Source organism: Dipodomys merriami, unplaced genomic scaffold, assembly GCF_024711535.1.
Source record: "Dipodomys merriami isolate MVZ:Mamm:240054 unplaced genomic scaffold, mDipMer1.0.p SCAF_7, whole genome shotgun sequence".
Taxonomy (NCBI): Eukaryota; Metazoa; Chordata; class Mammalia; order Rodentia; family Heteromyidae; genus Dipodomys; species Dipodomys merriami.
The window spans coordinates 38,256,382-38,268,779 of record NW_027206290.1 but is presented as its reverse complement, the minus strand read 5'-3'; the positions used below and the strand labels follow the sequence as shown (position 1 = coordinate 38,268,779).

Sequence of the window (12,398 nt, the reverse complement as noted above, 5' to 3'; positions counted from 1 at the left end):
ACACACACACACACACACACACACACACAGCGCCACACAACGTTCTCACATGGTGATGTGATAGGCAGCAGCAGCAGGCACTCTTTGTCCTCCGGGCTGCTAGGACTTACTAACTCCACCACAGATGTGCGAGTCTTAGAACTCTAAATACAGGCGTCCCAGCCAACACTGCAGCTGCTCACTTCGCCAACGCTCAGGATACCGCTGCCTCGTGCTACCAGTGCTTTCTCCACCAAGTCACCTGTTTAGCTGTGAGATGAAAATCTAGGCATGCTTCAGAAACTCCTCTTGGACAGTCACACTTTACATGCTCTTAAGAAAACAGACGGACACTGCACAAACAAAAGTTAAAGCTGCTCGGAAAGCAGCCTGACCCTTGATGTCCTTAGCTGGAATGACCCCTGATGCCACAGAGCATCCAAAGCTGCAATGTGGAGTAGACAGCACTACTTGCTGAAGAGTTTTCCTCACAGAAAACAGCAAGATGTAATGAAGGGAATAACCGCATCTGTGACCTTACACTGCCTAGATTAAGAATCTCACACCTGTAATCCAAGCTACTCAGGAGGCTGAGATCTGAGGACTGCAGTTCAAAGCCAGCCCAGGCAACAAAGTCTGTGAGTTTCTTCAACCAACAAACAAAAAGTTAAAAGTGGAGGTGTGGCGCAAGTGGTAGTAGAGTACCAGCCATGAACAAAAAAAGCCAAGAGAGAACACAAGGTTCCAAGTTCCAGCCAGTATGGACACGGACACACACACACACACACACACACACACACACACACACACACACACACACACACACACACACACACACACACACACACACACACACACACACACTCTCTACAGTACAACAAAAATATCATTCTCTAAAATGAAACAAAATAAAAAAGTGAAAATACTCTTCTTTTCACTTAGTTACTTATCAAAATGTAACAGACATATTTTCCTGTTACTCCTTATAGAGCAAGGTATTTTCATAGCAAGAAAGGAAAGCATGACAGATTATTGAAGAAATAGGCACAATTCAATATCTAAGTGGTAATTTTATATTTAATAACTAGATTAAAAAATCTAGCTCACCCCTATAATCCTAGCTACTGAGGAGGCTGAGCTCTGAGGATCATGGTTCAAAGCCAGCCTGGGCAGCAAAGTCCGTGAGACTCTTATCTCCAATTAACCTCCAGAATACTGGAAGTGGTGCTATGGCTCAAGTGGTAGAGCGCTTGCCTTGAGCTGAAGAGCTGAAGGACAGCGCCCAGTCCCAGAGTTCAAGGCCCATGACTGACAACAACAAAAATCTATCTCAAGAAAGAGATATGAAAGTTGATACAAATTTTGATTGTTGCATAAGTGTATCAAGACTTCTAATGCAATACAATGAAGACATTTCTAAATGGATGCACTTAGAATGTTCTAAGTAATTATTTATTTTCAAAACTAAAAAATTAATTTCAGAATCGAATCCTCTGAATAGTCAGAGAAAAACTGCCACTGCTGTTGGTGTTACTTACTACAGGTTTCTGTGGGTGTTACTAGTTGTAGGTTCCTGTGGGTGTTAACTCACTAGAGGTTCCTGCGGGTGTTACTAGTTACAGGTTCCTGTGGGTGTTACTCACTAGAGGTTCCTGCTGGTGTTACTAGAGGTTCCTGTGGGTGTTACTCACTACAGGTTCCTGCAGGTGTTACTAGTTACAGGTTCCTACAGGTGTTACTCACTAGCGGTTCCTGCCAAAAGCAGTCCCTGGTGCCATCTGGCCTGACAGAGCCGGAGTAGCACTCAAGGAACAGCTCTACTCCTTAAGATTCACATACTCATGCAGACAACCCTCCCCCTCCATCAGTACTCTCACAGATTATGCAGAGGAGTCAACGCCAGCAAATCTGGGAATCAAGCCACGTTCTACCACACAGCCAGCTCCATACTAACATGCGTCTCCAGTACAGCTTGTGCTTCCTAATTTAACAAGGTGCTCCTGTAAGTGACCTCACTCATGTCTTCCAATTAGGGCTGCTCCACACACCCTGTGACAACTGGGGGTGGGTATGTCACGATTTCCCCAAGTCAGTTCCGCTTTATGTGCTTTTTAAAAGATCATTCTGCTCAAGATTTTCTAACAGGCAAATGACTCTCACCTCTTTCCCACATATTCAAATTCATTTGGAATGGGTAATGGTGAGAATCATTATCTCAGATATGTTCAGTAGTTCAATGGTAAGTACTTAATAAATGCTTTATTTGATAGGCTACAGTACAAGAAGAAAAAAAATTCCAACCATTTTTTTTCCGGCTGGCCTCCAACTATTCTTTTGACTTTAAAAAAATGGTTTCTTCCTTCCTTTAAATTAAATATGCCTCAGGAAAAAATAACAAAGGAGCTACATGCACTTTGTATATCACACATTTAATGAGTATCAGCAACACATTACATGACACAATGGAAGTAAAATTAGCATAGCTTTTCCAAGGAAGCAAACATCTACAGCCACAGGTCAATTTCAATATTTCCTTAGGACAGAGGGCAGATTTTTAGATGTGATTCCAAAAATCTCTAACCACATTGACTCAGAAACAATTTACATATGAAAGAGTATAATAAGACTCAGATATTGTAAAGATGATTATCAGGAAATGATATTAGTTTATACTAGCAAGGGTTAAAAAATTAATAAGTGATCATAAAACAAGGAGATTCTCATGTTTGCTGTTTTTCCAAAATGATCATTTTGTCCAACATTTTGTCTTTAATTTTCCAGAAAAATAATAATGTTTCTGATATAATTATTTTCCTGGTACTACATACCTTAGCACCTGGAAGAAAGGTAATTCGGTGGCCGTAGCAATGTAAATCTTAGATGCAACAGTGGCCAACATCAGGTGTCTGGTGCTCCTGGCTGACACACATCTGTACTTTAAAATCCCTTCAAACTACTCTCTCCTCACAAAAAGACGGGCTTGTACGGCTTTGGTAACACAGGCACCGCTCTGGCTCACTGTGTCACAATGTGGTAAGGTACCGTAACTGCTTTCCTAGCACACACTGCAGTGCTGGCAGCAGCAGCAGGGCAATCTGCCCAGATCTCTCATTTCACAGTTCAACATCTTTTATAGCACTTAAAAAAAAAGACTGTAATGGGAACACTATCATCTCCTGCCTCTAGGAGTTGTCCGTTTCTTCTGTTTTCCCCCTCCGCCCCAGCTTCTTTTGAGGACGGGAGAGGAAAAGGGCTTTGTTTGCTATGTTAAGATCCTAGGTGGATCTTAAATTCTTTTACTCAAGCAATCCTCCTGCCTTAAATTCATAAGTAGCTGGAACTACAGGCTTGTACTACTACCACACTGGGCTTGACCTTCTAGTTTCTATATTTAGATTAAAAGTCAACTGCTGGGAAAGCTCCAAGTCACCACAATAGAGGCTCACTTCCCCTGCCAGATTCCCTGGGTTGGAAAATGAGGGGTCACAGGCCACATCCAAATAAAAGTACAACATCTAGAGGACTATTGACTGACCGAGGTAGCAAACTTACTCAACATAGTATGTCCCGTACTGAGGGTCTTCTATTTTCTCCCAACCGTAAGGAAGCTCTGGAAATAAAAGAAAATTGATGAAGTGTCCATTCTAAAAAGACAAAAATTAATTCACCAGTAGTTAATTTGTCTCCTTTATATCCTAATACTTTGGAGTCAGAGAGAACTGGCTTTCAAAGGATGAATCTAGTTTAAATCTGAGTGTGTATCTCAGTAGGTAAATATAGGGCTTAGGACAAAAGGCTTAAACGAAAGTATTCATCTGAATCACAAGACAAAAGGGCTGTTTACTGATAAAAAAAACATTGTGGCTATTTACTTATTTATTGTGTAGCTTGATAGGGATACCATGAGATACATCCTGCACCATACAAGAAGTAACTGTATGTTAGAATATTCAGTATTACACAGAATTGCTTCTGCTACTACAGCCCTCTTCTCAAAGCAAAGTTCTGCCTTGGATATTTGTCATTCCAAGTAGGCAATCTGGATCTGTTTAAAACCTATAAAATTATCTTTTCCCTTTCAATAACTGGAGCCAAATACCTGCCAGAACACTGATTTATTTAATTACACAGTGCCTATGTAATCTGTAAGGAAGGATATATGTGTAGATACACAGGTATGTATATATACATATACATACATACACATATATTATATACATTATATACACACATATATATATACACACACATATATTTCTCCTGGAAGTTTGACTTCCTGTCTGGGCTGGTTTTCAATTGTGATCCTCAAATCTCTGCCTCCCACGTAGATAGGATTACAGGTATAAAACACCAGCCAAAGGAACGTCTTACATAGCAGTACTATATATTATTTACTCTAACCAATGACCAATAAAACATAATATGAAGGACAAAGGGAATCGAGTTTCTAATCATTAAAAAAAGTGTGGCCTTCTCCACAAGAACTGACTCTGCACAGAACAATCCACCTCCCACCCTCAGTTACTGCTTCTGTACCCTTCTTAATATGTGCATGTAGAAGGACGTTTCCTGCAGGTGGTTACAGAGATGTCGATTGTACATAACTGAGCAGGGAGGTAAGAAGAAGGATTTAAAAACCCACAGTTGTTCACTGTTCACAGCATGGTACCCCATACTTTTATTTACAGTTCTTTCAGGAGTTTCTGGATACACACATGAATGACATATGCTGGGCTACAAATAGATCTTCAATACATGGAAAAATTTGTTCATTTTGTTACTGAGCCTCAGCTATGACATATCATAGTAAAAATTGAACTGTGATGAACTTGACAAGATATCCAAGCTGAAATAAAAATTACTATCCTATATTCAGAATAAAAGGAAAGACTGATTAGCATCTTGGAAAACTGAATTATTCCCTTCTCTTCTCTCCAGCACATTGCTTGCAAAAATATTGGTTGGTCATTTCAACACTTGCTGATTTTCCTTTGAAGGACCTGGTCAAAATGCTTGGGATGAATAAGGAAGAGGGAGGAGCTACTCAAATACCTGAAATATGCCAAGTGAAAGAAAGGACCCTTGTATCTATGAAGCAACCTGTCATCAATAAACAGGCATAAGGTGCTTTCAGCAAGTCACTGCTATACAGATAGGGTGTTTTTTTTTTTTGATTCTATCTAGAAATGCACAGTAACAATATTATTAAAGTGTTCTGATTCCTTTTTTTTTTTTTTTGATATAGGTACTGGGTGGGCCTTGAACTCAAGAGCTTTTTTGTTCAAGGCTGGTGCTCTACCTCTTGAGCCACACCTCCACTTTCAGATTTCTGCTTGTTATCTGGAGACTAAAAGACTTTCCTGTTCAGGCTGGCTTTGAACCACATTCCTCGGATCTCAGCCTCCTGAGTAGCATGAGCCACCAGGCGCCCAGCCATCTTCCAGTGAGCACCAAGTGAGGACGTGCATTACAACTGGCCTTCCTTTACAGAAAGTTGGAAAAGCGAGGGAGCTAAAGGTCCTCAGAGTCTGTTGGATTTTTAAAGAAATTCACTAAGAAGGATGGATTAACACTTGATGAGAATAAAAAATTAACATGAATACGTGTCAGCATTAACTCGGAAGTTGATTTAGGGTCATTTTTCAAATACAGTCCCATGTTTTTGCCTGAGCTAGTCTGACCGTGATTACTCTATTTATTCATCCCATATGACAGTGTCCCTCAACCCAGTTTTGTATAGCTGCAGTAGGGGTCCCACAGACTGTTATTGCCCAGGCTGACCATGAATTGCAACCCCCTGAAATCTACCTCCGTGGAGCAAGAATTAGGTGTGTCACACAACCACCAATTCACAGCAACTTTATTAGAATCTATTCATTTACTTGTTGCTTTCCATACTTCATTTTTCCCTTCTATCTTCTCTTATTTTTTTTCTCATTCTTCCTTATGCAGGAATAAAAGATAGAAACATAAATAAGCTTGTGGTCTCCTGGAAAGAAGAGAATTTATTTCATGGTGTCCTTTGTCAAGAGGATGGGAACTGCAGTTCCCAGGAAGCCGTTAGGAGAGGGTGGTTGAAGGGTCTTCAAGGACAGTTGGGATTAGGGAGTGAGGTCATTCCAGACAGATCAGAGGGCTGTTCAGAAGGCGTGGCATGTCCACAAATGATAAATAACGGGAAGACTTCTATGCAAGCACTGCATGACAAGGAACCCTAGAGTGCCCTGTGAAGGAATTCCTGTTTTATTTTGATGCTGATGGAAGCAAGCAGAAATGTGTCAAGAAGAAACTTGTTTCTGAGAAAGATGGGCTGCAGCAATAGAGAAGCAAACAGTATGTCAAATGAGAATAAAACTGACAAGAACAATAGTAGCAAGATAGACAACAAAGGCCAGAACTGAGGCAGCATAAGAGGACTGGTGAGAAGAATGGAAACAGATAAGGATAGTAACAGCTGAGACCGAGGAGGAGAGGGGGCAGAAGCCAAAGGTGATTCCCGGGTTCCTGGCTCTTCTGAAAAATGTGTATAAAAATAAGGTCTTGCCAAGGCGCTGATGGCTCACGCCTGTAATCCTAGCTACTCAGGAGGCTGAGATCTGGGGATTGAGGTTCAAAGCCAGCCCGGGCAGAAAAGTCCATGAGACTCTTATCTCCGATAAACCACTAGAAAACCAGAAGTGGTGCTGAGCTGAAGAGCACAAGGACAACACCCCAAGCCCCACGACCAACAGCAACAACAACAACAACAACAACAACAAAACAAAAAGCTCTTATCAAATATTAGTGTGGCTGTGGGAATAGAAGATATGAACTCATTAGGACTTAGGAAACCAGTGACACATAAAAAATGTCCAATTCTCTGACACAGAAAAAAATATCCAATGCTATGCTAATACCTCTGGGCAATCATGCACTAGTAGGGTTTTGTTGTTGTTGTTGTTTTTGGTCAGCCTGGGTGTTGTCCCTGTGCTCTTCGGCTCAAGGTGAGCACTCTACCGCTTGAGCCACAGTGCGACTTCTGGTTTTCTGGTGGTTAATTGGAGATGAGTCTCACGGACTTTCCTGCCTGGGCTGGCTTTGAACCATGATCCTCAGATCTCAGCCTCCTGAGTAGCTAGGATGACAGGTGTGAACCACCGGCGCCTGGCTTACTAGTAGGTTTCTAATATTGGAATTAAGAACTTGGTAGTTGACTGCAATGAAGAGGAGACACTGGGAAAAAAGCTGAGGATGACAACCAGTTCTGACTTAAGCAACTGGGAAGATGCCCTTTGTTGAAGACAGGAGAGAAAGAAGTTTTATATGAACGGTTCTAGAACACACGATTGTGATGGAGGTTTCCAACAAGCTTTTGGTAATAGAGAAATGCAGGAAGACTAAACTTAGGAAGACCTTGTGGTTATACCTAATGGTGGATGAGATAATCTAACTTTGATCAGAGAAAGGTGAAGAACAGAATCTTACAGTAGAAGGAGGAGGAGGAGGAGGAGGAGGAGGAAGAGGAGGGGGAGGAGGGGGAGGAGGGGGAGGAGGAGGAGGAGGAAGAGGAGGAGGAGGAAGAGAAGGAAGAAGAGGAAGACCAGCTTCACTGAAAAGGTAGGGGCAAAATGAAGAATAGCACACTCGCTGGAGAGTAACACAGGAGGCAGTCTTTAACAAGACATGACTTCGTAACCTGAGGATCCCTCCAAAAGCTGTTTCACAAGGCAAAATTATTTTTGGCATATGAAACAGCTGGCTGGTTCTAATACCCATGAATTTACCCATTTTTGTTTTCTCTTTGCCAAATAGGATTTTTTCCTATTTAAATGTACAAATTACAGTTACTTTCTCACAGTGTAGCTCTATTCAGTTGGTAATTTTCTTTTATCTTTCTCTAAGCTCCAAAATGAATTCAACATTCATTTATAAAGCTGCCTTTAGTAAAAACTTAATCTTTCTTTCTTCATTAGAAAAATGGGGTGGGTTGAGAGTAGAATGGATTCCTGATGTTCTATTTTTAAGATAATCTACTTAAACCAAAACACTAATTATTTTATTTGAATGGAAGGTAAATATGTACATCAAGTAAGTCATCAGATACAGCATGAGGACACTGTTAGGCGCTGGATTCAGACAACAGGAAGGGAAAGGGCAAGTTTTAGAAATAGACAAGGTTTGCCTTTAAGATGTGAGATGTCCAGTGTAAGAACATCACACTCAAAACAGAAAATCCTGTTTAAATTATTACTGTTACTCTCTCTTTTCAGCATCTACTCCGTGTAAAACCCTAAGGAAAGCATCACCAGCCAGACAGTCTATTTTGAAAGTAGTCCATTGTGGGCTGTTCTTCTCTCCTGAGGGAACCAAAGTGCCTGGGAACGTGGGAAAGGTAGCTAAGCTTAAAAACAAGGGCTCAAGGTTTCAATTACAGCTTCTCCACCAGATTAAGAACAGGCAGTGTTGGAAGGTAGGCTTAGTTGTGGGGACGAGAGACTAATCTTTAAAGGAGTTTGAGTATTCCTAGAATGTCATTTTCCTTGTTTTATTTAAAGACCTAAGTAGAAGAACCTTATCATGTACTGCCAACTTTGAGATAAAAGGTCTACTAACACCTGCAAGGGACAAAAGGAGCAGGCTGTGTGAGGCCTGGATCAGCCAAAAGTGCCACTTGGTACAAAGAACAGTAGGAACATGCCCATCTGGATTCCTCTGATTCCATACTCTTAGCTTCTCTGAGCCCCTGGTAGCTTACCTGATGGATGAATTTCCAGGTCTGGCCTCCTACTCCAGAGCTTCCATGGATTCCAACCTGCCTGTGGAGGGGCCCTGGTCTCTGCCACGCTGCCTGTGTGTGTGGCGGGAGGGGGAGGGAGGTGCGTGGTCCTGGCCTCTGCCATGCTGCCTGTGGAGGGGGTCTGACCTCCCCACGCTGCCTGTGGAGGCTTGCAGTTACATGGAGGCCAGAGGCCAGTGCTTGACCTCCTGGAGGGACACAATATCAGAAAGCCCCCACAGATGCAGAGCTAAGGCCATGCCCGTCCCCTGTGCCTTACTTCTCTCTCAAATCCAAACTAGTGAGTGAAGATAACTGCCCCAAACCTCACAGAATTAAAATCATACCCCGGAGGAGAGGTCTTTCCCCCCTTCCCTCTCCTCCTCTCCAGGTCTCCTTCCCACTTCTGTCCTCTAGCCTTTTCCTTCCTCCTGTTCCCTCTTCTAACCATGTAAGCCTCTGCTGAAGGGAATCCAAATGAACAGCCCATATCCTTTTTCTCACAAAGCATGGTATCTAGTTGTAATGCCTGTGCTTCACGATGGAGAGGTCAGGTTATAGCTGAGCACAGAGAAAGAACATAGAACCTGAACCTAGAGAAGCATGACAGGGGAGGCCACAAAGGAATTACAGTTCAGATAGGAGCTTCAAAAACTAGCAGGCCTGGGCCAGGTGTGCACAGGAAATAAGCATGATTTCTGTCAGAAGAAACACGTACAGGACAAAGGCAAAGACAAACATAGGCCACACTGATGATGTGAAATATTTTGAAAGAGAAATATAAAACATGGTTCAGTTCTAAAAAAAAAATCTTTAATAGTTTACCAAGGAGTCTGGGCTTTATTCTGCAAACAACAGGGAGCAAGGGAGAGGTAATTTTACTTTAGAAATTTTAATTCAGTGGTACACAGCAATTTCTCCATAACATTTTGCTTATGTAGCTTTCTCAGTAAAAAATGAGAACATGTACCCACAAAGATGCATGAATATATACACTACCCTACAGAACATACATACATGTACATGTGCAGAACACATCATATGCAAACCAAATGTCTGAAAAGGAGATGACTGAATCCTTCTCATGTTTTACCTCAATATGAGGTATCTGAAGACTGTTAGCTTTTCTGGGTTTTTTTACTTGTGTTACCTTCCTTTGCAGTGCGTTTTGCAGAAATCTATCTTATGTGGGTTACTTTGAAGCCTATGTATCATAGTCTAAAAACTGGCACAAGTAAACTGAAAAACTTCACAGTACCCTGGACAAAAAGCAAGGGTATTATACTAATTTCTCCTCAGAGCATAGTGACAGGCAGAATGAGTAAGAATGCCAATACCAATCTGAACACCAAAGGGTTAAGTTCAGTTTATACCCTTTTTTTCAATCATGAAAATAAGTTCTAACGTGTTCTTCTGGTATAACAATAGATAGCTTTGAGTATCATTATTTTGGACAATGTTGGCATGAGGGGTGTATTAGAGGATAAAAGTAACTAGAGGACCAAGACCAAGAATATCCAAGGGTGTGGTGATTAGAACAGAGAAGACATAATATGAAGAAAAAACATGAGCAAAGAGCCGACAATGGGCAGGTGAAATGGATGCAGCTCAGCTGTAGAAGACTTTCTTACATGTGTGCAGTCCTAGGTCTGATTCTCAGCACTACACAATTAAACAAAAAGGAAACGTGGCAGAACATTAATGGTATTAACTCAGAGATGGGCATGCTTCTATATCTACAACTATATCCAAATATAATAAAATTGCCAAGTTTTTCTATATGTTGAAATTTTGAATAATTACACATTAGCAAAAATAAGGAGAAAGAACCAGGCTTGAAAATACAGGGACTAGAGCAAGAAGAGAAGAAAAAGCAAACATGATCACAGGATTTTGTCCCAAAGATCATGTAAATGGTTAGGTATGACAAAAAGAGTGACAGAGACACTGCAGAGGAGTGACAAAGGAGAAAGATGCCAGCGTTAGTTTAATTTACTTAAAGTACTAGTAAGACAAAAATAGTTTCAAAAGGGGCTGGGAAGGGGGCTCAGTGGTAGAGTGCTTGCCTCGCATGCATGAGACTGTGAGTTTGATTCCTCAGCACCACAGAAGCAGAAAAAGCCAGAAGTGGCACTGTGGCTCAAGTAAGTGGTAGAGCACTAGCCTTGCGCTGAACAGCTGAGAGACAGAGCCCAGGCCCAGAGTTCAGGCCCCACGACCTCCCCAACCCCCTACCCCTTCAAAAAAAAGTTTCAAAATCAAGAGAAGACACATATATAGAGAGAGCTCAGTACAGAGAAAAATACTAGAGATTTTGGTAAGGTAGTCAGCTATGGCAAAGTGATGATTAAAACTATGAGAACACTCTCCACAAACGGGAAAGGGCAGAGAATTGAAACATAGCTAAGTCTGAAAAGAAACAGAACAGCAAAACAGATGTATTCTACAGACTAACACCTTATGTGCAATTTGGAAAGCCAAACTACAGCATCTGTGTATCCTCGTCAGGATTACAATGGCTAACAGCATCATCACAAAGAACTTGCTTTTGGAGTCTTACAGACAACGGAGGTATAGTATAAAAATAATTTAAAACATGATTTCTTAATATTTAATAAAATGCCCATAAGTGCTCTTTCAAGGATGAAAAAAGTAATTCAACTGCTTGTTCAGCTACATAAAATGGATCTGGGCAACTGCCCATATCCAAGTTACTGCCACCCCTAACTCGAGAAGGAAAATCCATCGAGCAGAGAACCACCTCAATTCTCCCCAGCTGTCTCCACTCGTTTCTAATTTCTATCACTACAGATGAGCATGCATAACCAAGTGCTTATGCTTCTTTATTTAGCTTCTTGCATTCAACGTTTCTTAGATTCTTCAGTGTTCTTGAATGTTTCAAAAGTGTCTTTTTCCCTTTCACTGATGAGTAGTATTTCACTGCACAGTTTATCCATTCTGTTCATGGACATTTGGATGTGTCTAAGGTTTGTATGGTTAAGGCTGCCATGGCCATTCTTTGCTTGTGAAGTCTTTCTGGAGATATTTTCATTGCTCTTAAGACAGTATCGCAGAGGAAAATGCCAAAAGTTCTCTAAAACTTTCATGTAATTTTACCAGAAAATATTTCTGCCAGAAATAAAGTTCTAGTTACCCTAAATACAACCAAATCTTTGGTGTTGTGTATTTGACTTTAGTCCTTCCAACAGGTTTCAGCACCTTTCCTTCTTTGGTGAAGTACCCAAGTCCTTCTTTCTCATTTTTTTTTTTTGGGGGAGGGGGGGTGGTGTGGGGGGAGGGAGTGCTTGGAATCAAACACAGAACCTATGTATGCTAGGTCAGCACTCTGCCACCAAACTACCAAGCTATGTTTACAGATCCCAGGTTCGCCTTTCCATATGATATCAACTTGTCCCAGCACCAGCTGTTACACTTTGCTCCACATTCAATTCATCTGTCCCCTCGGTTATAAATCACCCTGGATATGCATATATGCCTATCTCTGGTCTCTTCTGCCACAGTGACCTATTTGTTCTTATGCCAGTACCATACCGTCCTGATTACTGTAGCCTTACAGCATGTCTTCTAATCTGGTAGGCTATTCTTCAACTGTGTTATTTTTAAGTTGTTTGGCTGATTAGAGCCTTTGAATTTCCTGATAATG

At 41.3% G+C, this 12,398-nt stretch overlaps 1 protein-coding gene across 2 annotated transcripts in view; it reads right to left on the bottom strand.

Moving 5' to 3' along the window:
• Positions 1-12,398, bottom strand: part of Magi3 (membrane associated guanylate kinase, WW and PDZ domain containing 3) — a 154,407-nt gene that overhangs the window by 35,882 nt on the left and 106,127 nt on the right. For both annotated transcript variants that reach the window (XM_070006369.1, XM_070006370.1), the window contains exon 7: positions 3,532-3,589. In XM_070006369.1, coding sequence (XP_069862470.1) covers positions 3,532-3,589 — 58 coding nt within the window. The remainder of the gene's footprint in view (positions 1-3,531; positions 3,590-12,398) is intronic.